At 45.7% G+C, this 27,511-nt stretch overlaps 1 protein-coding gene across 2 annotated transcripts in view; it reads left to right on the forward strand.

Annotated features, from left to right (window-relative positions):
- The window catches only part of LOC146808484 (transient receptor potential cation channel subfamily M member 2-like), a 790,090-nt gene that overhangs the window by 721,176 nt on the left and 41,403 nt on the right, over positions 1-27,511 (forward strand). For both annotated transcript variants that reach the window (XR_014968000.1, XM_085623576.1), the window contains exon 13: positions 6,039-6,135. Coding sequence is in view for 1 of the 2 variants with exons in the window: in XM_085623576.1 (XP_085479702.1) it covers positions 6,039-6,135 (97 nt within the window). In the remaining variant the exon portion in view is untranslated. The remainder of the gene's footprint in view (positions 1-6,038; positions 6,136-27,511) is intronic.

Below are 27,511 nucleotides of genomic sequence, written 5' to 3' on the forward strand. Positions count from 1 at the left end.
CACCTAGAGTGGCCAACACACAGCACACCCAATGTACTGTCCGGGCGAAGACAAAGAGCGGTCTCGCGATGCCTGTTTATTTATCCCTTTGGTCGTGCCTGTCCTTGAGGTTTGTGGTGTTCTCCATCTGGGACAGGGAGTTATCTACAGTGGCCAAATGACTCACTACATTCTGGCACCTAAAAAGCGCATTTATTGCACTCAGTAGGATGACCCTTGGCAGGGGCCTAACGGTGTCTGAATAATAAAATTAATTGTTGCCATTACAAATTGTACTAAAGTAGCATGGCAGGGCACTGTTAGGCAACCACTTTCAGGGCACCCGGGTACCATCAGCTCTTGGTAAACAAATGGTAATGCCCTGTATGCAATCTAAGGAGGCTGATATAGATATTCTGCTCACTGTTTGGGAGGTAAAGAAAGTGACCATGTATGCCTGACTACCATGCATGGAGTGAGGAAGCCATAAGTTATCATTGAACGCTTAGTAAACTGTGCAGCACAAGGTATATAGCAACCAAACACGTCTGTAGGAGGCAGCTGTGCGCAAAACAGTTACCAAGCAACCCTGACTTAGCTTTGAAGCTAGAATACACCAAGTACATAGGAATGGGGGCAGAATAAGAAAACCCCTTAATGTTGGGCAAAATGTATGATGCAACGCAAGGGCTTGATTTAGAGTTCAGAAGGCAGGTTGCTCTGTCACAGATATGAAGAATATGCTATTCACTGTATTATAAGTGCATTATTGCAAGTGGCACTTGTAAAATGGTGGACGGGATATAAGTCACCTTTGGGACGGAGTAACTCATCCGCTGAACTATGCATAAGGCCCTTAGATGTTAAAGCACTACTGGTAAAAATGAAAAACAGTCTCATCAATAGAGACCAAGAGTGATACCCTGACTCACCGACTGGAAAAAATATAGATGTATCTAGATAGTCAAGGTGTTTATATTGACGTAATTGGATGTAGGGTGCCCAGAAGAAATGGCTGGCAAAGTGGAATGCATCAAAGTACTCAATGATGATTTAGAGGATCAATCCTTCAGGTGTAACCTTTGCATTAATGACATACCTAAGACAACAGTGATGGGCAAAGCTGAGGCCCCTTGCTCACAGATTACGAGTCTGATGTTGTGCCCCACCTCCTCCACATCACTGGCGTCCTCTCACTACACTCCATGGGCATGTGAACTCTCTGCCTGCTCCAGCGCCCTAGGAGAAACAGGGCGACTGCCATATTCCTTGATCTGATGATCCTCTTAGCTAAGCACTGGATGACTTGTGTCTGAAAGTCAAGAACCACCCCTCATTCCCTTTCCTGAGCCCAGTGAGGATGTGGGTGGTGGCAGAGGCGGTTGCCTTGCACACCGAAGAACCGCAAGGTCTCCAGCAACACATAACCTCCCACCAATGCCCTGCTCAAGGCTTTCCAGACTGGAACAGACACCTCACTGCCTACTGTGGATACATTGCCTGCTGTGTTGGTCACCTGGCTGCTGCTGTAGTCCTGAACCCTTGCTTTTCTCCTATTCCCACCTTCCCCTTCCTCTTCTTCCTTCCCACACTGCCCACTACCCTCCCACCACAGTCTCTTCCTGGTTCCGACACTTACTCACATTTATAGTGTTCCACAAGCTCTCTTCTTTCTTATCCATTGGTGGGGTACTTGACACCTTGTGTACCAGCAGCTCCTACTGCTGCTGATCTCCCTAGGAAACTAGTCTCTTTCTGACATGGTTGCAGCCACTTTTTTTCCAGGTCTCAGTGTGTTTAGATTGTAATACACTGGGATCCTACTAATCAGGATCCCAGTGACTGTGCTCTTTCCTCTATATTTCATGATGAGGGGTGGGATGAGGGGTGGGTCTTCTGGGTGGGGGGTTGATGTTGGAGTTGCAAATCAATAACTCTATATCCTCCCTCACATTGTGGGAGGTTAGGATGCACATTTTGTTCTGCTGCTGTTTGTGGTATGTGTAAGTCTCTATGTACTGCTGTAAGTTCCTAGTAAATGGTACTAAGATACCCAGGGCATTTGTACAACATGGTCCTAAGTGACACAGCTGCCTCTGAAGAGAGCTGTAATAAGATGGCAGAATTCTTTGCTGATAAAATGACAAAAATTTACAACACTTTCCTGATAGAAGCACGAGAAGGAACTAGCCTGATATGTGGTAGCCAGACACATTTTGCAGGGGTGATTCTGGATGAATTTAAGATCCAGGAACTAGAAGAACTTGCAGCCACAGCAAAAGGGATAAAATCTGTCTCCCCTTTAGATCCAGCTCGACCGAAGATAATAATGGAGGGAGCAAACTTGATTATGCCATATATTTCAGAGCTTATTTTACATTCCTTTCAAAGTGGTGTGGTCCCCACTAAATGGAAACAGGCCATTGTTAAACCACAAAAAAAGCAATAATTGGAGCATACAGTATTGGAAAATCTACACCCTATCTCACTGCTACTGTTTGTGGCGAAAAATTGCAGAGAAAGTAACAAATAAACAACTGGTAGACCACATCAATAAGAACGACTTATTGCATCCCTCTCAATCAGGTTTCAGAATGGCCCACTCCACAGAGTCAGCTCTACTCATGGCCACAGAAACACTGAGGAAATATGCAGACAAAGGACAAACGGCTGCACTGATTCTGCTAGATCTCAGTACGGTGTTTGATACCGTTTCCCACAAGCTGCTTCTACAAAGATTAGAGGCTTGTGGCATCAGGCAAAAGGCGCTGAGCGGGATGACATCATTTCTCTCCACACGGAGCTTCCAAGTTGCGCAACAAACATATCTATCTGAGAGGATTCCCTTGTCCCAGGGGGTCCCGCAGGGTTCAATCTTGAGCCCCACCTTATTTAATATTTATGTGGGACCACTGGCTGAGCGAGTGGAGAAGAATAAGGTGTGGATTTTCTCCTAGGCAGACGACGCAAAATTAATTGTGATGCTATCGCAAGACAAGGACCAGGCAGCCTTCCGGTTCTCCGTATGTTTAGAAGAGGTAGCAGACTAGATGTCTAACCACTGCCTCAAGCTAAACGGGAGTAAAACGGAAGTAATGGTAGTAGGCAGGGTGCCATCCATATGGTTATCCGCATGGTGGCCTGAAATATTAGGCCGACTGCCTACCCCAAAAGCAGAAGTGAAAAACCTCGGAATCTGGCTTGATTCTGAGTTGACATTTGAAAGTCAGATTCAGAACGTAGCAGGTAAATGCTACGGGTCCATGAAAATCCTGAGGAAAGTCCTGAATCTATTACCACCTAATGCCCGGAAAACCATAGTACATGCAGTAATAACTTCCCAATTGGCTTATGGGAATGTACTATATCTTGGTGCTACAAAAAAGGGACTATCCAAACTACAGAGGGTGAGGAATGCGGCGGCTCAGCTGGTACTTGGCTTTCCGAGAAGAGCGAACATGAAGAAGGCCCTGACAGCATTACACTGGCTGCCTGTCGAAAAGAGAGTCGCGTTCAGGGCAATGTGCCACTGTCACCATATTCTATCAAAGAAAGGCCCAAGGTACCTTCAACCGTTAATAACACAATATGCCCCAGGACGGAGTTTAAGATCTATGGGGATGGCACTGGTGACTGTGCCTAGAATATTTAGAGCAAAAATGGGAGCACGCTCATTCAGGTACCATGCAGCTAAAATGTGGAACAACTTACCAATGGATCTAAGAATAGAGCCTTGCGAAAGTAGATTTCGTAAACAGCTAAAAATGTGGCTGTTCGTGCAAACTGAATAAGGTAAACTGTCAGATAGTCTGTACAACGCAGTAAGACATGCGGGTGGCAACCGCTTCTCCTCAGAGCCTTTGTCTCAGCGCGGGGACACACTGATGGTGTAACCATGCGCTCTACAAATGAATAAATAAATAAGTGTGTTGGTGCCCTGCATGAGCAGAGGTACCCCACAAACCCTGGACTCTATTCATTGAGCTTTGTAAGTGCGCAGAAGCCATCTTAAGGTATGTAGTGGACACTGGTCAAAACAAGTTGTCCAACTACATAATGACTTCCCAAAATCTAGTAATGTTTGGTGTCAAACATGCTGGAATCATGCAACTACACCGATTCCAGAGTCAGTTGCCTGATACCATGCACTGGAAAGCTCCTTCGAGGAGCCCCCATATCTACCTGTGCAGCCTTCCAGGGTCTACATGAGAGCCAGTGCTTCTGCTGACCCCAGACACTATTCTGCTCTCCTGCTGCTGACACTAACTCGGGCAGGGGAAGGCAGAACAAAGGATTTCCTGTAGAGGAGAGGTGTAGCCACCTCTTCTATAGAAATAGGTGTCTCCGGGCTAGGGTGGGGTGCTTCTGGGCACCTCCAGAGTGCTTTTAAGGGCACATTTTGGCCCCCCCTTGCATTAACCAGTTTGCCCCAGTATAAGAGGCCTTGGCTTCCGCTCTGGCGCGAAACCACACAAGGAACAGGGGAGTGACCACCCCCCTGTCCAGTCACTCCCTCAGGGAGGTGCCTAGAGCTCTGCCAGGTGGCCACTTGATTCTGCCATCTTGAAAGCAAGATAAGCAGAGGCCCCTGGTAACATCTGACTGGTCATTACACCACAAAAGTCATTAAATTAACCTCTGCTTAACCCTCTGGTAGCCTGGTACAAAATCAGTTAGGCTTAATTTAGAGGCTCTGTGTTAAGTATTTAAAGTGAAAGCATACCAAAAGAGAGGTGCCAAACCAATTTAGAAAAATAGGATGCATTTCAATAAATAAAATGACACCGAAATGAAATACATCCAATCAGTAGAAACAGATGTATGAATGTTTAAAGTTTTAAGTAAAAAATAATGGCTTGCACGCCTCCCCATGAGGGCAGAAAGCTGTCTCAAGGACAGACCCTCATGGGCAACGGTAAAGAGACACAGTAGACTTTAGGCAACAAATGGGCAACTTTTTTAAAGTTGCACACAGCAACAAGTTTAATTAATTTCGACTTGGGCATCAAGTCAGACTTAAAGTAACAAGTTGTTAGATACCTTGTAGTACTGACTTTAGTAGTCCTAGTCAGAAGTGAGCTTGGCTGAGGGCTGTAACTCTGCTGTCACCAATGGGACTGCTAGCCTTTACCCCAGTTAAAAAGACAAGTTCAGGTTTTTACTGTTGGAATATGTAAAAAGTACCTGTTCCATTTTTGTATATACTACACTCTGTCTAAGGGCTTGACATGTCAACCTTAGGGTAACTTACATATATGAAAAAGGAAGGACTGGGCTTAGCCATTACTGCAAATGAAAAAGACGACTAAGCAGTTTAAAACTGCCCTCCCAGTCTGCAGTGGGAGACCCCGAGTAATGGTTTCCTTTGTGGCACTCAGGGTGGCACAGCCAGTGTTGCAGTCCCTGAGGTGACCCTTCAACTTACAGGCCCTGGGTAGCCTTGGTACCACATATTAGGGACTTACAAGTCAGTTAGCTTATACCAATTGGGTATAACCCAATCAATTATATACATTTTAAGGTCAGGAGACTGGCACTGCTGTCTGTTTAGGAGGCCTCAGTGCACTCTCAGAGTCGAAAAACCATCAGAATCAGTAATAAACTCAAGCAGAGCATATACAAACAGGCATTTCCTTAGAGCCTCCCACCGTTAAATTCTATGGTTGGGTGCTGCAGCAACAGTGGTTGGCCACACGTGGTTTTGGACTTACTACTGTTTTTAATTTCAAAATAAGGTATTTATTGTTGTATATATATTGTTTAACAGTGAATTACATTTACTTATATTTTTAAATTTTTCAAATAATTTAACATACTTTCCTAGGGATTTACTTTAAGTCCTTAGCTTAATTATTTTCTATGTGGTTTGGGGGCTGGAGTACCAGTGGTTGGTCATGTGTGGTGTTGGATTTTCATTTCCTACCTCATAAATGTCGCATGGTGCTCATTGGTCCCCTAACAATTGTGCTACGTCTTGAACTGTTGCCTGATTCATGAATGTTCTTCTTTGTCCATCATGTAAGCTACAAAATAATTCAATGGAATGACTTTTGGTGCAGGTGTCTCAGGTGTCCCAGTGTAAAATGGCCCTGGACTGGATCATGAAGTTCTTGACAGAGAAGGGATTGGCATCCGAAGAGAAGGCTCGTGTTATGGGTAAGTTGGGGAAGTGGGGTAACTTTGATTCATTGTCACAGATTCACGCTAAGATCTATCCGAGTTTGAGACATCCAGAAAGTTGCAGGCTGACACCCGTTTACCGACTCGACCTGGGACATCACAGAGAATATCCCATGTACCTCCCAGGCCATATTTAGGATGGTGCATATAGGGTAACGATTAATCATGTGAGACTACCGGATTGTTTTATTATTAGAGGGTTCCAAAACCGATTATGCTTTAACCCACACATGTATAATTCACTCATCTAGTGCAGGCTACATGAAAACATATCAATGGTTGTAATTAAACAGGTGAATAAACCATTTATGAAAAAGAATGACAAACGACTAGATTGTGTTCAGATGGTTTTGTTCAATCAGAGCATTGAATGGTGAAGCCAGCCATGATAAATTCACTCCCTTTCTAAGCTTTAGCTAAACCCATGTGAGTTTTCCTGGCGGCCTTTAACCGGCATACCTTTGGTGAATCATAAAGTTGTTTCTCATCAGCTACTCTGCTTTGAAAAGTTTGCAGCTTGGGCATTTATGGCGTTCCAAGCCTTGAAAAGCATGGATATGGCCAGCTATGCCAGCCTGTGGCCTCCAGATGGGGCGAATGAATGGATGAATATCAAGGATTCAATATCTCACCCGCAGTGTTCATCCTCTAGAGCACAGCCCTTTAAAAATGCCCAGCTGCCACTCCTCCACACCTGCCGTGCTCCCAAGCCGCTTATCAGATGGCCTTACTGTCCTTTGTGATCTTGTAACGAGAGCCGTGATTTGTGGGCAGATGAGGTGCTTTCTGGATCGATTTTTCTGGCTTAGGATGGTTGTTGCAGTCTAATACTTCTTTGGACATCAGCTGGCCATGTTTGAAATCTTTTGGCCACGCCCTCACGTGCCTATTGGTTTATAAAAGTCGCATGTAATGGACTGCTTTTGTAAACCAAGCCTTAGATCAGAAAGGAGTGAATCCGAAGCATTGAACCGTCTCAGTACTCCACTAGAGATGGAAATTGGCAAACATGTTCTGGGCGTCTTTCTCTGCCATCATACTCTTTGTACCCATGTAAATTGGGACCTGCTGTGCCCTGTGCATTAATTATGCAGATCGTACACAATATTATTGAGGGTGGCAACCTGTGGAGTCCTACTTCTAGTATGCCACCTCTGTGGCATGGGAATTTGCTGTTAAGTTGAGAGCAACATTGAGGGGAAAGAGGAGAAGCTCAGTGTCAGACACAGGCATTTCAATGTAACCAGGCTGCAAAGTCCAGAGCTGCATTTATCATGGAGGAAGCTAGAATTTCAGAGAAGAACATGACCTCCTCTGTGGTTGAGTGCAGGTGGTCACTTGATGACAAAGCCTGGTCATTGTCACTTTTACAATATTGTTCAGTGCCCTGGGTTCTAGCCCCATGAAGCATGATCCCTGCTCCAGACCCTACTGTAATAATGTAAGGAGAAATCAAATGGGGTTCAAGGCCATAGAGCTGCAGCCTCGTGCGCCTTTCAAGGAAGTACGAGTCGTAGGGCTCAGGGAGGGTTTGGACATTTAATCTTCACTAAGAGACACACGCATGGGGCTTGTCTGGTCTGCCTTGTTCTCTGGGGATGCTCCCTCTTCTCTCCATGAGCTTGTTTCCCACTCCAGCTCAAGAGCAGGTTGCACATGTAAACTTGTCTAAGGAACAGAGCATCCAATTTAGGGAACATTTAGCAGGAGTGACTAGAATCAGTCTCTTTTAGGTAAAGATCCTATGGCATAATCCGGCTGTTAGAGGGGAAATATGTGGAAGGGCGTAAAATGGGTGAGCAATACACAAAACAGAAATGCCAGCAATGTATAAATTAATATTGAGACTTTCTGACCTCCTATCCCAGGTTCATGCTGGCTGACTGCACCCCCTTGCCCTAAAGGTCCTCACAAGTGAACCCCTCCTGTTGGTTCTGCCGGGCTTGTCCCCAAGTCACCCCCGCAACCTGTGTTCACAGGTGCCCAATGCTTTCTACCTGTGTAGCGTTCGAGGCTGCCAACCCAAACCAGCACCTATGCACCAGCACACGCCAGGCAAGTAAACTAAAGTGCTGATGGTTCTTTGGATCTTGGACCCCTAGCACCTTGAGTACCAAAGCTTCCCCCTGAACTCCTACTACTAGTTCCTGTTTGCAGTATATGTCTTTCCTCCCATAGGATAACACTACCGTGTTCAAGGCTCTTGCCTGAAAAACCATTATGTGTTCATTTTTACTGTTTTCTTGTCAGATTTATAACTCCGAAGGTACTTACCTGCTATCAGTGACCTTTGTGTCTAAAAAAATATAGAAATATATGTTATTTTCATGAATTGCTCTCAGCCTTCTTTTTGAGTGTGTGTACCATATATTGATTTGGTGTGTCCAGCAAATGCTTAAGACTCCCCTCTGATAAGCGCAAGCTGCCGGACCTCACTACTACTAATAGAGCACTTGGGACTGTTAAAGTAAGCCCTGTAAACCAAACAAGGGTCATCAGGAGTTTTTGCATGGTGTGCTCTTACATTGGCCCACAGCAAGCTGCTCGACCTCACTACTACTAATAGAGCACTTGGGACTGTTAAAGTAAGCCCTGTAAACCAAATAAGGGTCATCGGGAGTTTTTGCATGGCGTGCTCTTACATTGGCCCACAGCAAGCTGCTCGACCTCACTACTACTAATAGAGCACTTGGGACTGTTAAAGTAAGCCCTGTAAACCAAACAAGGGTCATCTGGGGTTTTTGCATGGTGTGCTCTTACATTGGCCCACATCATGGAAAGCTAGCTTCATAGAGTGAAACAGTCCTCAGGACGCCCCAAAAATGTAATTCTCATTGAAATGTCTACCAAGGGCAATAAACAATCAGCTACCTTGTTCCTAGTACCGGAAAGATAACACAATTTATACCAATAATCTAAAAACCTCACAGACATTCTTGCAATTCTGGGAGTAGCATTTAGCAACCCTTCAGGGGTCAAAACTTTCAATAATATTTTGTTGTCACACCTAATTTCGGCCTCATAACCCCACACAGAGTTCCTGAAGCATTGCCAGAGTTTCTTTCTCAATTACAGAGAGTTGTTCTTGGGAGAGTGCTAATGCCCTAGAAGCAAATGCCACCATGAACTCACTACCCTTGATGCCTGTCTGACTGAGCACTGCTCCTATACCTCTGTTACTAGCGACTGTGGTCGAATCCATTTACATTTATTGCCATAACTTTTTTTTTTGATACATTCAAAATCGGTCGTAATTCACTTGACCAACTAAATTGCACCTTATTTTTTAAGAATCTTAGTAGTGGGAGTGGAGGCATCGCTGACAGCACTAAATTATTCTTCCTTCAGTTTTATCTCATCAGCCGTACTTTGAATTAACATTTTGAAAAACTCTGCTCTTAACCCACTACCATGCAAGATCTGTAAAACTTCACCGTGGCATCATGCAGCTCCTTATTCTTGCCCATGAGTAAGAAGTCATCTTGGAAAAATATGGTACCTGTGCTGTCCTTGAATAATATGTGCATAACTTTTGAAAAACGGCTGCCGCCAAAGCTAGTCCGAACGACATGCGCACATAATAGAAACATTAACAGTATCACAAAGGCTGTAACATTTCCACCACTAGACTGTTGTTCAAATTCCTCAAGTACGCATTCCACTTGTAAGCGAATCTTACCGTTAGCACATCTTGCAACAACTATCAGACCAATCCACTAAGCAGTGTCCACTAGTTTGATTATTCACTCCCTTAGCAACCTTTCAATTTCTTGATTAACTTCCATTCTTGGTACCCAAGAGATTTCCCTAAACTTATGCACTTTGAGAATGGCATCTCCTTTCAGCACTATCTTATGTATATACTCTTCAATTTACCAATTTTTCTTGAAAATTCTCCTTGAAAAGTATTTCTAAATTCAACACTGTCTACACTGCTAGTAACCAATACTTGTTCCTGGCTGTTTGAATCTAAGATCATGTTCAATGCTGTATGGTCGACCCACCCTAATACGGGTGGATCCTCTTCCGCCACATAAAGGTTACCGATGGTTCTTCTTCCTTTGAATTCAAAGGTCAGTCTCCTGTAACCTACCATTGGTATTGGTTCCCTAATGAAACCTTCGGGGTGACATCTGACGGGCATAATGAATTTTCGAACACACAAGCACGTTTTTCATCCCACACCCTAGTGTCCACCATGGAGTATGGTGACCCGCAATCTGTATCTATAAGTATCCACCTCACCAATCTTAATACAGCAGACAGGCTTGTTCCTAGATTGTTTGGAAAGGTGATTCACACTCTCGTTCTCCCGAGCTTTCTTATTTTCCAAAACACACTCATTCTTATTATGAATACATTCTTCACTTGATTTATCTGATTCAGATTCTGAATCTGATCCAGAATAACCTTTAACAACACCTAGGTTTCTGTTAAATTTACTCTTCCTACAGACTTTAGGGAAGTGTCCAATAGTGCCACACTCTCTACACATTTCACTGTGTGCAGGACATTTCCTATTATAGGCTTTGTGGTCCTTACTACCACACCATAGCATTTCTTTTCTTGTTGCTTGGAAGAGTACTTCCTATTTTCATTCTGACTTAAGGTTTCCTTCTTTTTCTTTTGTTTGACTTTGCATACAACCTCCTTCTGCTCATCTTTAGAATTTACTACAGCTGCTTTGGCACACTTATTACAGATTTCAGCCTTTTTAACTACCGAAATCACATCTCTGAGGCAAGCTTCTCCATAAATCCATAGTCTCTCCTGAGCATGCTCACTGTTGACATGCATTATTGCTTGGCCTCGTTGTGTAAGGCACCAAACCTACAGGTTAGTGCCAATTCTCTTAGAGCAGAAATATACTCTTCAATAGGTTCCAGTTTATTCTCCTCCCTCCTGATTAAATTGTCTATTAATTGCTATGGAGGCTGATGTAGAGTAATATCTGTCTAAATCCTTCAGAGCTTCCAAAATACCTCAGAGTTACTAGACGTACGGGGCTTCTTTTCCATAGAATTATACACAAGAGCCCTTGAACATCCAATTAATGCAGTAGAATCTTCTTTTTTGTGCTTGTGAAAGCTCCTCGTCTTTGATTGTGTCTATGGAATTTAAGAAATATTGTTTCTATCCATTAGACTAAATAGGTGGATTTCCTGCATCAAAGATGGCTGTGCTGGTGTTAAGGAGAAAGTCTGCCAGGCACACACATTTTCCCTTAACAGTAAATACAGTGGATCTCCCTGAAATAAAAGAATAGCTCCAATACAATGTTCAATTCACAAGCACTTTTATATAATTAAAGAAATACCCAAAGGTTCCAGAGTATTCCTCTCCAAGACAACATGCATCAATAACCCATAGTGACTCAGAGCTGCCAAGGTTTCAGATTGCATGTGTGACATTATGAGTGACATTTCAACAACTATGAGTGACACTTTCTCGCCAGCAAAATGAAGCACAGAGGACAAGGTCATAATCCCCAGAGCAAGAAAAGCGCGAATGGGAGCTCGCTCCTTCAGCTATCTGGCCTCGAAGCGCTGGAATGCACCTCCTCTCTCTTTGCGGAGTGATCCATCGGAGTCACTCTTTAGGAAGAAGCTGAAGACCTGGCTCTTCTGGAGTCAGGCTCTGAGGGGTGATGCGGTGTCCTACCTTTGGTCCCTATGAGGTAGCTGCCGTAGCGGGGGGACACACTAGCTTGTGTAACCATGCGCTTTACAAGCTTGATTAATATTATTATTAATAAGGAAAACATAAATATCAGAAATTACACCCATTTGAGCAACGAGAAACTGTAAGAACATCTGAAAACTGGTGCAAAGCCCCAGAAATGGAAGGGCAAGAGTCCGCTGATTTCGGGACTCGACAGCCGGCCAGCCGCATACAGCACAGCCCTGGGCAAGCCTCAGAAGAGTGAAGCATAGCTGCCAGGTTTTCAGATTGCTGATACGCGACATTTTCATGGTTTCAGTGTACTTGTGACATTCTACTACTAAATGCGTGATACTGAGTGACACCTGATCACAAGTAAAACTAAGGCATTAAGTCCAAGTAAAGAGCTAAAGTGTTGTTTGTGTGTGAACATCTGATCAATACCCTTCACATGCATTTCTACCCTGGAAACACTCATATGAGGCTGGGGCTAATAAATGTACAAGCACGTAGAATGTATGAAGTTGGAAGTGGCATCAATGTAATGGGAACAATCTCCTCTTCTTAATCAGGGTTGACATTTTGTATGTTCAGTGTCCAGTTTCTATGTACATAAATCACACATGTGAAAAGGGTTTTTGAACATTGTTGCAATCTGCCATCCTTTTTTCTGTTTATTATGGCCCAGATCAGAAATCCGTGTGAACTGGCATATTAACCCTAAGCGCTACTTTATTAGCGAAAACTGCCACTAAAGTAAACACTGATCTCGGCCGAAAAAATCATAATTCACTAGAGTTATCTTGACATTTTTATTGTTGCCTGAAAACCCATGTCATTTATGCAAAAGTAAAAGTTCCACAAGTAACTAACAACGATCTCTGATAGAAAAGTAACACACAGGTATCATCCAACCTCATAAAATACAGTTTGCCAATATGCAGCATGGCTCCGTGTACACAGTAACATTCCGAGTTTCCAGCAGGGATTAACTCTTTGTGCAAGTAAATTATCGCTAACTAACGGTACATGAAAACTTCGACATTAACCTAAACATTTATATCAATGTAGCAGGGTTAAATGGTTTAATTTTTTACACTTACCAAGTGTGTCTGAGTCATTGGAGTTGCAGGTAGTAAAATAGAGCCTAGCTGCTGCCGATGGCTGGGTTGCTGAGTGTATGTCACGATCCCTGGGTGCAGACAGGTGTTGGAAGTTTGCACAAGTGGGAGAAGTCATAGCACAGTGAGAGCAAGGAGCCTATGCAGTGCGTGACACCGCTTTGGCCTGAGAGCCGTGCCTGTGTCTTTTAAAGACCCTCCGCGCACAGTGGCTTTTAAAGACACTCAGCACACAGTCGCTTTAAAGACACTCAGCACACAGTCGCTTTAAAGACACTCAGCACACAGTCGCTTTAAAGACACTCAGCACACAGTTGCTTTAAAGACACTCAGCACACAGTGGCTTTAAAGACACTCAGCACACAGTTGCTTTAAAGACACTCAGCACACAGTGGCTTTTAAAGACACTCAGCACACAGTGGCTTTTAAGGACACTCAGCACACAGTGGCTTTTAAAGACACTCAGCACACAGTGGCTTTTAAAGACACTCAGCGCACAGTGGCTTTAAAGACACTCAGCACACAGTGGCTTTTAAAGACACTCAGCACACAGTGGCTTTTAAGGACACTCAGCACACAGTGGCTTTTAAAGACACTCAGCGCACAGTGGCTTTAAAGACACTCAGCACACAGTGCTTTTAAAGACACTCGGCACAGAGTGGCTTTTAAAGACACTCAGCACACAGTAGCTTCTAAAGACTCTCAGCACACAGTAGCTTTTAAAGACACAGCACAGAGTGGCTTTTACAGACTCTCAGCACAGAGTGGCTTTTAAAGACACTCAGCACACAGTTGCTTTTAAATACACTCAGCCCACAGTGGCTTTTAAAGACTCTCTAGTATAAAAGGGGGTGGTGATGGACGGAGCATCAGAACCAATCAAACACTCACACCCAGTCAACAGATCCGAGTTTGATCCATCACCATTCTGTAGCCCACTCTGCCACCCCAGTTCAGACATGGCCATATGCAAATCAGTCTGACCCTGTGCCTCATGGGAACAGTCCAGCCCAAAATGCCAAGCCATGCCTTCCCTGGACCGGAAACAAGCTTCAAGTGGGATGGGTATTCCCAGACGTGGGACCCGTGCTCACTACGCCACTGGAGTCAAGCTATCCTGGCTGATGACGGCTGATAGCCAGAAACCGGTCCTAGGATGCTTGATTCCGGTCCAGGGAAGACATGGCTTGGCAGTTCAGGCTGGACTGTTCCCATGAGGCACAGGGTCAAGACTGATTTGCATATGGCCATGTCTAAACTGGGGTGGCGTAGTGGGCAAAAGAACGATGGATTTAACCCAGATCTCTTGACTGGGGGAGAATGTCTGCATTGTCAGCATTCCGTCTATCATTTGTTTGTTGTAACGCTTTTCGCCCTAAGTGGGATGGGTATTCCCAGACGTGGGACCCATGCTCACTACGCCACTGGAGTCAAGCTATCCTGGCTGATAACGGCTGATAGCCAGAAACCGGTCCTAGGATGCTTGATTCCGGTCCAGGGAAGACATGGCTTGGCAGTTCGGGCTGGACTGTTCCCATGAGGCACAGGGTCAAGACTGATTTGCATATGGCCATGTTTAAACTGGGGTGGCGTAGTGGGCAAAAGAATGATGGATTTAACCCAGATCTCTTGACTGGGGGAGAATGTCTGCATTGTCAGCATTCCGTCCATCATTTGTTTGTTGTAACGCTTTTGGCCCTAAGTGGGATGGGTATTCCCAGACGTGGGACCCGTGCTCACTATGCCACTGGAGTGAAGCTATCCTGGCTGATGACGGCTGATAGCCAGAAACCGGTCCTAGGATGCTTGATTCTGGTCCAGGGAAGACATGGCTTGGCAGTTCGGGCTGGACTGTTCCCATGAGGCACAGGGTCAAGACGGATTTGCATATAGCCATGTCTAAACTGGGGTGGCGTAGTGGGAAAAAGAACGATGGATTTAACCCAGAGCTCTTGACTGGGGGAGAATGTCTTCATTGTCAGCATTCCGTCCATCATTTGTTTGTTGTAACGCTTTTCGCCCTAAGTGGGATGGGTATTCCCAGACGTGGGACCCGTGCTCACTACGCCACTGGAGTCAAGCTATCCTGGCTGATGACGGCTGATAGCCAGAAACCGGTCCTAGGATGCTTGATTCCGGTCCAGGGAAGACATGGCTTGGCAGTTCGGGCTGGACTGTTCCCATGAGGCACAGGGTCAAGACTGATTTGCATATGGCTATGTCTAAACTGGGGTGGCGTAGTGGGCAAAAGAACGATGGATTTAACCCAGATCTCTTGACTGGGGGAGAATGTCTGCATTGTCAGCATTCCGTCTATCATTTGTTTGTTGTAACGCTTTTCGCCCTAAGTGGGATGGGTATTCCCAGACGTGGGACCCGTGCTCACTACGCCACTGGAGTCAAGCTATCCTGGCTGATGACGGCTGATAGCCAGAAACCGGTCCTAGGATGCTTGATTCTGGTCCAGGGAAGACATGGCTTGGCAGTTCGGGCTGGACTGTTCCCATGAGGCACAGGGTCAAGACTGATTTGCATATGGCCATGTCTAAACTGGGGTGGCGTAGTGGGCAAAAGAACGATGGATTTAACCCAGATCTCTTGACTGGGGGAGAATGTCTGCATTGTCAGCATTCCGTCTATCATTTGTTTGTTGTAACGCTTTTCGCCCTAAGTGGGATGGGTATTCCCAGACGTGGGACCCATGCTCACTACGCCACTGGAGTCAAGCTATCCTGGCTGATAACGGCTGATAGCCAGAAACCGGTCCTAGGATGCTTGATTCCGGTCCAGGGAAGACATGGCTTGGCAGTTCGGGCTGGACTGTTCCCATGAGGCACAGGGTCAAGACTGATTTGCATATGGCCATGTTTAAACTGGGGTGGCGTAGTGGGCAAAAGAATGATGGATTTAACCCAGATCTCTTGACTGGGGGAGAATGTCTGCATTGTCAGCATTCCGTCCATCATTTGTTTGTTGTAACGCTTTTGGCCCTAAGTGGGATGGGTATTCCCAGACGTGGGACCCGTGCTCACTATGCCACTGGAGTGAAGCTATCCTGGCTGATGACGGCTGATAGCCAGAAACCGGTCCTAGGATGCTTGATTCTGGTCCAGGGAAGACATGGCTTGGCAGTTCGGGCTGGACTGTTCCCATGAGGCACAGGGTCAAGACGGATTTGCATATGGCCATGTCTAAACTGGGGTGGCGTAGTGGGAAAAAGAACGATGGATTTAACCCAGAGCTCTTGACTGGGGGAGAATGTCTTCATTGTCAGCATTCCGTCCATCATTTGTTTGTTGTAACGCTTTTCGCCCTAAGTGGGATGGGTATTCCCAGACGTGGGACCCGTGCTCACTACGCCACTGGAGTCAAGCTATCCTGGCTGATGACGGCTGATAGCCAGAAACCGGTCCTAGGATGCTTGATTCCGGTCCAGGGAAGACATGGCTTGGCAGTTCGGGCTGGACTGTTCCCATGAGGCACAGGGTCAAGACTGATTTGCATATGGCTATGTCTAAACTGGGGTGGCGTAGTGGGCAAAAGAACGATGGATTTAACCCAGATCTCTTGACTGGGGGAGAATGTCTGCATTGTCAGCATTCCGTCCATCATTTGTTTGTTGTAACGCTTTTCGCCCTAAGTGGGATGGGTATTCCCAGACGTGGGACCCGTGCTCACTACGCCACTGGAGTCAAGCTATCCTGGCTGATGACGGCTGATAGCCAGAAACCGGTCCTAGGATGCTTGATTCCGGTCCAGGGAAGACATGGCTTGGCAGTTCGGGCTGGACTGTTCCCATGAGGCACAGGGTCAAGACTGATTTGCATATGGCCATGTCTAAACTGGGGTGGCGTAGTGGGCAAAAGAATGATGGATTTAACCCAGATCTCTTGACTGGGGGAGAATGTCTGCATTGTCAGCATTCCGTCCATCATTTGTTTGTTGTAACGCTTTTAAAGACTCTCAGCACACAGTATCTTTTAAAGCCACTCGGCACAGAGTAGCTTTTAAAGACACTCAGCACACAGTAGCTTTAAAAAACACTCAGCAAACAGTAGCTTTTTAAGACACTCAGCACAGAGTAGCTTCTGGAGACACTCAGCACAGAGTAGCTTTTAAAGACACTCGGCACAGAGTAGCTTTTAAAGACACTCAGCACACAGTATCTTTTAAAGACACTCGGCCCAGAGTAGCTTTTAAAGACACTCAGCACACAGTAGCTTTTAAAAACACTCAGCACACAGTAGCTTTTGAAGACACTCGGCACAGAATAGCTTTTAAAGACACTCAACACCCAGTAGCTTTTAAAGACACTCAGCACACATTGGCTTTTAAAGACACTCAGCACACAGTGGCCTTTAAAGACACTCGGCACACAGTAGCTTTTAAAAACACTCAGCACACAGTAGCTTTTAAAGACACTCAGCACACATTTGCTTTTAAAGACACTCGGCACAAAGTAGCTTTTAAAGACACTCGGCACACAGTAGCTTTTAAAGATACTCGGCACACAGTAGCTTATAAAGACACTCAGCACAGAGTAGCTTTTAAAGACACTCAGCACACAGTAGCTTTTAAAGACACTCAGCACAGAGTAGCTTCTAAAGACATTCGGGAAACAGAGTAGCTTTTAAAGACACTCAGCATAGAGTAGGTGCCCTCAGATTCATGCCGGCTGTGATCGGACACAAGCCTCGGAGCAGCCACTACACAGGATGGGCGGCAGCACATGTAGGCCAAGAGGTTCATTCTTTCCCACTGTAAAGCAGTTTTTAAAAATTGTTAATTTAGGGTCTTCTATGTAAGAGTGTGCATTAAAGAGCGGGTTAACATGGCAGTAATTAATGTTGCTGGGAGTTCTCGAGAAGCACAGGCCAGGCAACCCTTTCCGGTTACCTGGCCCTGAGCTTCGCACTAACGCCTCACTTTTTTAGTATCATATGTTTTACTTAGCTGGTTGCAGTAGTAGGCTTCGCAGTGCTGCCCAAAATCAGCTACACCATCCCCGACAGGCCACAGGCTCTGGGATCGTAGTAACCTAGAATCTTAAGGTTGGCTACTGGATGGAGTTTTCTCAATTCATCTCTGCACTTCTAAAGATTATTTTAATTTTAGCGAAACTTTAAGCCGGCACATTTGATCAAATAGCCAGGCAGTTTACTTACGACTCAAAGTGTTACCAGTACCTGATGGCCTTCTTTCTTTGATCAGGTCATGTTAGTGCAGAGAGTAAGCCGGCTCCTGGAGAACAGAGCCCCACGTTTCCCACAGAGTCCCTCTCCTACCAATTTAATTTGCAGCAGAGCAACTGGGGGTCAAATTAACTGCAGCTACTGGGGCAGCTGAGCCACACGGTCAGTGACGGAGGGTACGGCGGCGGCAGGTGATGTGAGCAGGCAGTGCTGCTGGCGGTCAGCCGCCCTGATAGATTTGTTGCAACGCCTACCTCCCCAGTCCTGCCAAGTACCACGCATCAGGCTTTAGACTAACACATTTCAGTGTGATGATCCGCATCACCGCACTGAAATGCAAAGTCTCGCATTCTGCATAGTGCCTCAACTATCAAGAAAATCAGTGTAGAGCTGCCTATATAAAACTGTGAAGTGGTAGCTGGCAGCCTGCACCATGGTGTGCGCGCTCTGCTCTCAGCCTTGGGGCTCACTGTACTAAGACGCCTTTGTGGCATAAATCTATGATGGACACATTCACTTTTATATATGTTGTACCCTCATTGTAATGTGTATTTTTTCGTTTGCCACTTGTCTGGTTTGTGATCTATATTGTTTGTACACCAGCATATTACTTTGAGAGTTATTGTCTTAATTGTTTTAGATTTTGTAATAAATTTACAGCGATTGTTCTTGTACATATGGGTATTTTTACTTTTTTCCTTTTCTTTTCCTTTCACTAATGTACTATTTGTTTAATTTGTATATTTATGTCCTGTATTATCAAGCAAATTGCTTCTTGAACCTTTGTTAGGCATAGATATCACTCTACTAAGAGGCTGCAGTGCTTATTGCTACAATGTAGTGCCGCGGAGACTGACTGGACGTCACTCCTGCTGCAGGAGTTAACTTGAGGGAGGTAGGCATTGCAACAAATCAATCAGGGAGGCCGGCCGCACCAGCAGCGTTGCCTGCTCACATCTCCGGCGGCCGCCTGCCCTCCGTCACCAACCGGGTGGCTCAGCTGCCCCGGTAGCTGCAGTTAATTTGACCCCTGGCCGCTCTGCCGTGAATTAAATTGGTGAGAGAGGTACTCCATGGGAAAGGTGGGGCTCTGGTTTCGAGGAGCCGGCTTACTCTCTGCAATATTATAACCTGATCATACAAAGAAGGCCATCAGGTACTGGTAAGACTTCGCCTCGTAAGTAAACTTCCTGGCTATTTGATAAAATGTGCCTGCTGAAAGTTTCTCTAAAATTAAAATAATCTTTAGAAGCGCAGAGATGAATTGAGAAAACTCCATCCAGTAGCCGACCTTAAGAGTCTTGATTACTACAATCCTCGACCCTGTGGCCTGTTGGGGGATGGTGTAGTTGGATACTGGACAGCACTGCAAAGCCTACTACTGCAGCCAACTGAGTAAAACATATGATACCAAAAAAGTGAGCAGTTAGTGTGGAGCTCAGGGCCAAGTAACTGAAAAGGGCTGCCTGGCCTGTGCTTCTCGAGAACTCCTAACAACATTAATTACTGCCATGTTAACCCGCTCTTTAATGCACAGTCTTACATAGAAGACCCTAAATTAACAATTTTTAAAAACTGCTTTGAAGTGGAAAAGAACGGACCTCCTGGCCTACATGTGCTGCGGCCCATCCTGTGTAGTGGCTGTTCCGAGGCTTGCGTCCGATCACAGCCGGCATAAATATGAGGGCAGCTACGGTGTGCTGAGTGTCTTTAAAAGCTACTCTGTGCTGAGTGTCTTTAAAAGCACTGTGTGCTGAGTGTCTTTAAAAGCTACTCTGTGCTGAGTGTCTTTAAAAGCACTGTGTGCTGAGTGTCTTTAAAAGCTACTCTGTGCTGAGTGTCTTTAAAAGCACTGTGTGCTGAGTGTCTTTAAAAGCCACTGTGTGCTGAGTGTCTTTAAAAGCTACTGTGTGCTTAGTGTCTTTAAAAGCCATTGTGTGCTGAGTGTCTTTAAAAGACACTGTGTGCTGAGTGTCTTTAAATGCACTGTGTGCTGAGTGTCTTTAAAAGCACTGTGTGCTGAGTGTCTTTAAAAGCTACTGTGTGCTGAGTGTCTTTAAAAGCTACTGTGTGCTGAGTGTCTTTAAAAGCACTTTGTGCTGTGTCTTTAAAAGCTAATGTGTGCTGAGTGTCATTAAAAGCACTGTGTGCTGAGTGTCTTTAAAAGCTACTGTGTGCTGAGTGTCTTTAAAAACCACTGTGTGCTGAGTGTCTTCAAAAGCTACTGTGTGCCGAGTATCTTTAAAAGCACTTTGTGCTGTGTCTTTAAAAGCTACTGTGTGCTGAGTGTCTTTAAATGCACTGTGTGCTGAGTGTCTTTAAAAGCACTGTGTGCTGAGTGTCTTTAAAAGCTACTGTGTGCTGAGTGTCTTTAAAAGCACTTTGTGCTGTGTCTTCAAAAGCTACTGTGTGCTGAGTGTCTTTAAAAGCACTTTGTGCTGTGTGTTTAAAAGCTACTGTGTACTGAGTGTCTTTAAATGCACTGTGTGCTGAGTGTCTTTAATAGCACTGTGTGCTGAGTGTCTTTAAAAGCTACTGTGTGCTGAGTGTCTTTAAAAGCACTTTGTGCTGTGTCTTTAAAAGCTACTGTGTGCTGAGTGTCATTAAAAGCACTGTGTGCTGAGTGTCTTTAAAAACCACTGTGTGCTGAGTGTCTTCAAAAGCTACTGTGTGCCGAGTATCTTTAAAAGCTACTGTGTGCCAAATGTCTTTAAAAGCTACTATGTGTTGAGTGTCTTTAAAAGCTACTCTGTGCTGAATGTCTTTAAAAGCTACTCTGTGCCGAGTATCTTTAAAAGCTACTGTGTGCCAAGTGTCTTTAAAAGCTACTATGTGTTGAGTGTCTTTAAAAGCTACTCTGTGCTGAATGTCTTTAAAAGCTACTCTGTGCTGAGTGTCTCTAAAAACCACTCTGTGCTGAGTGTCTTCAAAGGCTACTGTGTGCGGAGTGTCTTTAAAAGCTACTGTGTGCAGAGTGTCTTTAAAAGCACTGTGTGCTGAGTGTCTTTAAAAGCTACTGTGTGCTGAGTGTCTTTCAAAGCCACTGTGTGCTGAGTGTCTTTAAAAGCCACTCTGTGCTGGGTGTCTTCAAAGGCTACTGTGTGCTGAGTGTCTTTAAAAGCTACTGTGTGCTAAGTGTCTTTAAGAGCTACCGTGTGTTGAGTGGCTTTAAAACCACTGTGTGCTGAGTGTCTTTAAAAGCCACTGTGTGCTGAGTGTCTTTAAAAGCCACTGTGTGCTGGGTGTCTTTAAAAGCCACTCTGTGCTGCGTGTCTTTAAAACCTACTGTGTGGTGAGTGTCTTTCAAAGCCACTCTGTGCTGAGTGTCTTTAAAAGCCACTGTTTGCCGAGTGTCTTTAAAAGCTACTGTGTGCTGAGTGTCTTTCAAAGCCACTCTGTGCTGAGTGTCTTTAAAAACCACTGTGTGCCAAGTGTCTTTAAAAGCTACCGTGTGCTGTGTGTCTTTAAAAGCTACCGTGTGTTGAGTGTCTTTAAAACCACTGTGTGCTGAGTATCTTTAAAAGCTACTTTGTGCTGAGTGTCTTTAAAAGCACTGTGTGCTGAGTGTCTTTAAAAGCCACTCTGTGCTGCGTGTCTTTAAAAGCTACTGTGTGCTGAGTGTCTTTCAAAGCCACTCTCTGCTGAGTGTCTTTAAAAGCCACTGTGTGCTGAGTGTCTTTAAAAGTCACTCTGTGCTGAGTGTCTTCAAAAGCTACTATGTGCCGAGTGTCTTTAAAAGCTACTGTGTGCGGAGTATCTTTAAAACCTACTGTGTGTTGAGTGTCTATATATTCCTTCAAAATCAAACCCGCTTTTCTTGACTGCATTTTCTAGAGTCCCATCCTCCAATCCAGCAGCCTCTACCACTGTGACTCCAGACTCCTCCCTGTTTTTGCTCCTCCCCCCCTCGAGGTTGATGATGGTGGAGCTTGGTTGGCGTTCTGCGGCTCCCATTGCAGCTTTTACCTTGTGGATTTCTCGAATTTCTATCTGCTGAATCTATAAACGGCTGATAGCGGAGGCGAGAGAGGGACAAAGAGCGTGAATTCCCCCCCTGGGATGCTGTTTGTTTGTATCTGGAGGCACCTCTGAGGCCAAATATATCGTTGCTACACTTGAAATTGAGGCGAGGCGAGGTGAGCCTGAGGGGTGTTTACACTGCAGCTGCTGGAACTTATTCCAGGACTTACCTAGAGCTGGAGGCGCCTGACTGGTCCCTGGTGCGTTCGTTCTACGAAGCGTGAGTTGAGATGACGGGGAGACGAAGGCTGTGACAGGGAGAGAGATACCTTACCCATAGAGTGAGTCGGTACATGTTTTATTTTGGCAAAAGCTGAGCAGTGCTTTACCTGCTGTGACTCCTCTCTTTCAGATACGAACTTGTTTAAGCCTGTGGTATCCTGCGAGACACGCTCTAGTGTCCCGCAGGAAGTTAGCCTTGCTAAAACTTTGGGGGCATAGCGCTGTAAAGTACAGCTGACCTGCTGGTGTGCGGTGTCCCTTGAAGCTTGCCTGGGTCCCCCTCACCGCCGCCGCAGCATCTTCGAGTGTGGCCGCAGTGGAGGGGTAGAAACTGCACTACCCAGGATCCTCGGCTTGGGGAAAGCCGCCCGGGGGCACGTCCACAATGCGATTGGTGGCGCTCATAAAGCCGCGAACATCCCCGTGGAGCGGGGAGCCTTGCTAAAACTTTGGGGGCATAGCGCTGTAAAGTACAGCTGGCCTGTTGGTGCCTGGTGTCCTTTGAAGCTTACCTGGGTCCCCCTCGCCGCCGCAGCATCCTCGAGTGCGGCCGTAGTGGAGGGGCAGAAACTACACTACCCAGGATCCTCGGCTTGAGGGAGTACGCGGGAGCACCGGGAGAAGCCTGGGACAAGGGTAGGTCCATCCGTGCCCATCAGTGACTGAAGAGGTTGGGCTGGATCACCCCCTTGCGTCTACGATAAAGGTATTCGAGAAACGAGACACAAACTGTGAACTGTATGGACATTCTTCCCCCAGGAAGTGGATTGCTCCTTCCAAACACCAATAATAGCCTGTTGGTAAGGACTACTGAATACACTGAGTTGGGGGAAGCCACCCATTCACACACACGGTAGGGATAAAAAGTAGGCCATCTGACCAATTGCTGGAACAACTAGGGCAGTAGGGAGCTCATGGTGCTATAGTTCCTTTTAAACTGACTTTGTTGAAACTTTGGGTATGTCTAACAAAACTAAAACACGATCTGCCACAAGTAAAACCCAGTCATCTCGGTCTGATAATCCCCCAGGTGCGGCACTAAATGGGGTGTTACAACCCACTGCAATTGATTTGATGCTGCAAAAAGTAAACAGGGAGATAGAACGAACCGAGAGAAGCTTGTCCACCCCAAACACACCGATACAACCCATCGCACCGGAAATTCTAGAAATTTCGGGAAATGAGTCATTGGAAAATTCTACAGACATAATCCCTTGCGCCCAAGTGGTAAACAAAATAGTGATGGAAAATAACAGGAAACCCAAACCAGGGGCTAGCAGGAAGAGCAGAGTTAACAAAAAGAAGCAAAGCAGGGGAATAGGGGGGACAAAAAGCAGGGGGGAGACAGTGATTGAAGAGTTTAGAGGTACAATAGCAGGGCAGCAACTCCCACCAGGTTGTTTGGAAGAAGTGATGGGCGATTTCCAAAAACGTATGGAAACATTTATAGTGAACCAACTAAAACCAATTATAAGCAGGCTAGACAAAGCAATAGATGAAATAGCAAAGCAGGGGAAAAGTAAGGGAACATCTGACACCAATCAAATAGTAAATCACCCCGCAGTAGGAATCAGGACAGGTGAACATGCACGAGGTAGGGGAGAGAGAGTCACATGCAGAGTTAAAAATGAAAATAATTAAGTGGCTAAATATACACAGGCCCCTGAGAGGAGGAGAATGTGGGGAGATCCTGTTAGTAAGAAGAACAAACTGGGTAGGCAGCAGGAGGAAAGATGCTGCAGGAGACTGCATCGTGGCAAACTTTAGGGACACGGAGTTAGTAAATTATATACTAGGAGGCTACAATAGAAATCACACCAGCACAATATGCCCCCTACCACTAAGACACTTTTACCCCAGGAGATGTGCCCCAAATCCCCTACACCATGTCCAGGATAGACCAAGAAATATAGCGGCTAGTAATTGGCCAAGAGAGGAGGGACAGAGAGGGCAGGATTACACACAGTGGGCAAACAGATTCAGTCCTTTGCAATCCTTAGAAAAACTAGACTGACTATCCCAATCACCCCAGGAAAGGGCCTCTAAATGGGTGGTAAAGGAGTATGGGGAAGGGAGGGATCTAGATAGCATCCCAGAGAAGGGGACAGTTATCACCCAAACACATACAGGCAAAGGGGGTCAGGGAGGGACCAAGAGTAGGGCAGCAGATCCCATAACATCAACACAGGGTGAAGAAGGGGAGAGTGAACTACCAAGGGAAGGCCTAAAAATACTGTCCTGGAATATTGCTGGTTTGGCGGGGAAATTTGACAATGTGGACTGGATAAGTAATCTGCAGGGGTACCATGTCATAGCCTTGCAGGAGACATGGGCACTAGACCCATCCGCCTACCAACTATAAGGCTTTAAATGTTTTTCTGTCCCTGCAAGGGGCGGAAGATAGGGCAGAGCGAAGGGTGGGCTAGCCCTGTATGTTAATCTAGAGCTGGAAGGCACATGGTCAGAACCCTCATGGTCGTCACACCTAATCCAGGCAGTCGAATTTCAGGGGCAGGGACTTTGGTTACTGATATTTAACATCTACAACTCAGTCTCATGGGAAGGAAATGAATCAATAACTCAGGAACTAGAAAATAGGTTAAAGCATGAGACCAAACAACAGAGAAGGGGCAGGGAACCAGCAGTTTTGATCATGGGTGACTTTAACTGCCACCTTTGCCCCAAACTGATTCCCGCAAATGCAGACTGGTCATCCTGTCCGGTAGAAAGTGGGCCTCACTTCGAGCATAAAAGGGATGGAAACAGCCTCATGAAAACTCTGGACACCTTTGCCATGACCCACACTATAGATCTGATAACCCCAGGGAGGGATGGCTTCCTCACTCCAACATTTAAGGGCAGAGGTTGTTATTCAATTATAGATTTTATGATGATATCCTCTGCCATAAAGGACAGGGTGAAGGAAGTGAGAATAGACTGGAACCCCTTTAGCGACCATAACCCACTGATAATGGTCCTAGAATACAGCGACAGACGCAGTAGAACTCAACAGGCCGCCTCTACACTGATCCCAACAGACCAGGGGAGGCGACTAAGATGGGCTAAGATCAATACAGAGGAGTTCTATAAATCCCTGGTGATAAAAGGCAAACACCAAATTGAAGACTGTCTTGATCCCCTAGTAGAAGGTGGGTGTTTGGTTTCTGCCTTTGAGGTACTAACCACCATGATAGGGGAACTCCTGAAAGCAAAAGGCCCAGTAAAAATTGTAACACAGCCACGCTGGTTTAATCCCGAATGCGCGAGAGCACTGAGGGAATTGAAACTATGTCTCAAAATATACCCTAGGGACAAACAGGCAGTAGCCCTATGTAGAAAGGCATATAAGACAAAGGTCAAGCAGAGGAAGATTACGCTCCAAGCAGAAGTGTGGGCGGACCTGAGGAAAGCGGGGGAACAGGGAGACTTCAGCGAATTTTGGGGGATTATCAATAGGCCCTGCTTCCAAGAAAAAAACTCCCCGGGGATCAGTAACAACATTCTTCCTGACCAGTGGGTGGCACATTTTAAGAGTCTGTATAATCATGAAAGTGATACTGTGACTACAGCGGGATGGGAGGAATGCCGATCGGGCAAGGTCGAATTCTCACTCCAAGAAATTACCCAAGCAATCAGAGGGCTAACTCGCAACAAAGCACCCGGGCCTGACGGGACGCCACCTGACCTTTACCTGAGTAACCCTGATCTCTGGGCTCCCATTATGACGAGGGTCCTAAATGCAGCAATTGCCACGGGTCTGCCACGGTCTTGGTCTATGGCACTGATTGTCCCTATTTTTAAGAAGGGGTGCAGGGACAATCCACAGTGCTATAGACCAATATCGTTGATAGACGTATCGGCCAAACTATTGGGCAGGGCAATTTTGAGTCGCTTGATGTCATGGACAGAAGAACACAACATTATAGCAGACACTCAATACGGCTTTAGGCCAGGCAAGTCTACCAGTGACCAATGCTTGAATTTGTACCTATTAATAACTAAATACACAAAGGCTGGTAAAGGCACACTATTCATGGGCTTCATGGACCTGGCGGCAGCCTTCGATAATGTGAACAGGAGCAAACTTTGGGATCCGATGACCAACCTGGGAATAGAGCCTGGACTCATTGACATCTTAAAAGAATTGCATCGGAACACCACTGCCAGGGTCCACGGATCCCTTCCCCTGCACGAGCGGAGTGAGGCAGGGGTGTATCCTTGCCCCATTTTTGTTCTCTCTCTACATTAACGATTTGGAGAGAAGGTTGGTTGCCTTAAATGTGGATTGTCCCAAAGCTGGAAATCGTCACATACCGGTTCTACTGTATGCTGACGATACCGTCCTGCTTGCCAGGACGGCCGTGAGCCTACAACAAATGGTCAATGGATTTGTGGAGTTTATGGACGAATTTGATTTGTCCGTAAATTTGAGCAAATCGTATGTCATGATAGCTGGCAAGAAACCAAGCAGGAAATTTGCTTTTAAAATAGGGTCGCACAAATTGGAAACAGTGAGCTCTTTTTCTTATCTGGGTCTACTGTTTGACGGGGATACAAAGTTTGATCTGTTAATGGAGGATAGATGCAGAAAGCTGGTATCGGCAAATAGGGCTATTCATAACTTTGCTCGTAGACTGGGTAGGTGGTCGCCGGAACAGGTGATGAATCTGTATGTGGCGGTCAGCACTGCAAAAGCCATTTACAGAGCGGAGGTCTGGGGATTTAGAGATGTAAGGCCCCTGCAACTGGAGGAAGATACATTTTTTAGGAGGATATTGAAGCTACCACAGGGTACCCCAGCAGGAATAACACACACAGAACTGGGGTTACCTTATATCACCGACTTGGTAAAGGTGAGACCCATTATGTCATCGCTCAGGTTATGGGTGAATCCCGCAGCGGAACTAAGCAGGCAAATAGCCCGGGACTGCTTGCAAATGGACAACCACCTACGTATCCCATGGCTGAGGTACATAAAAGAGACATTGGATTCAATCGACCACCTATCTTTTTTCAGCGATCCTACCTCCATTACCCCCACATATAGACACCAGATTAAAAGAGAGCTACTGGATAAATTTGAAGCACAAAGAGCAAGCACTGACTCCTTAAAGAAATCAGTTATAGCACACCACC

This window comes from Triturus cristatus, chromosome 8 (genome assembly GCF_964204655.1).
Source record: "Triturus cristatus chromosome 8, aTriCri1.1, whole genome shotgun sequence".
NCBI classification, from domain to species: domain Eukaryota; kingdom Metazoa; phylum Chordata; class Amphibia; order Caudata; family Salamandridae; genus Triturus; species Triturus cristatus.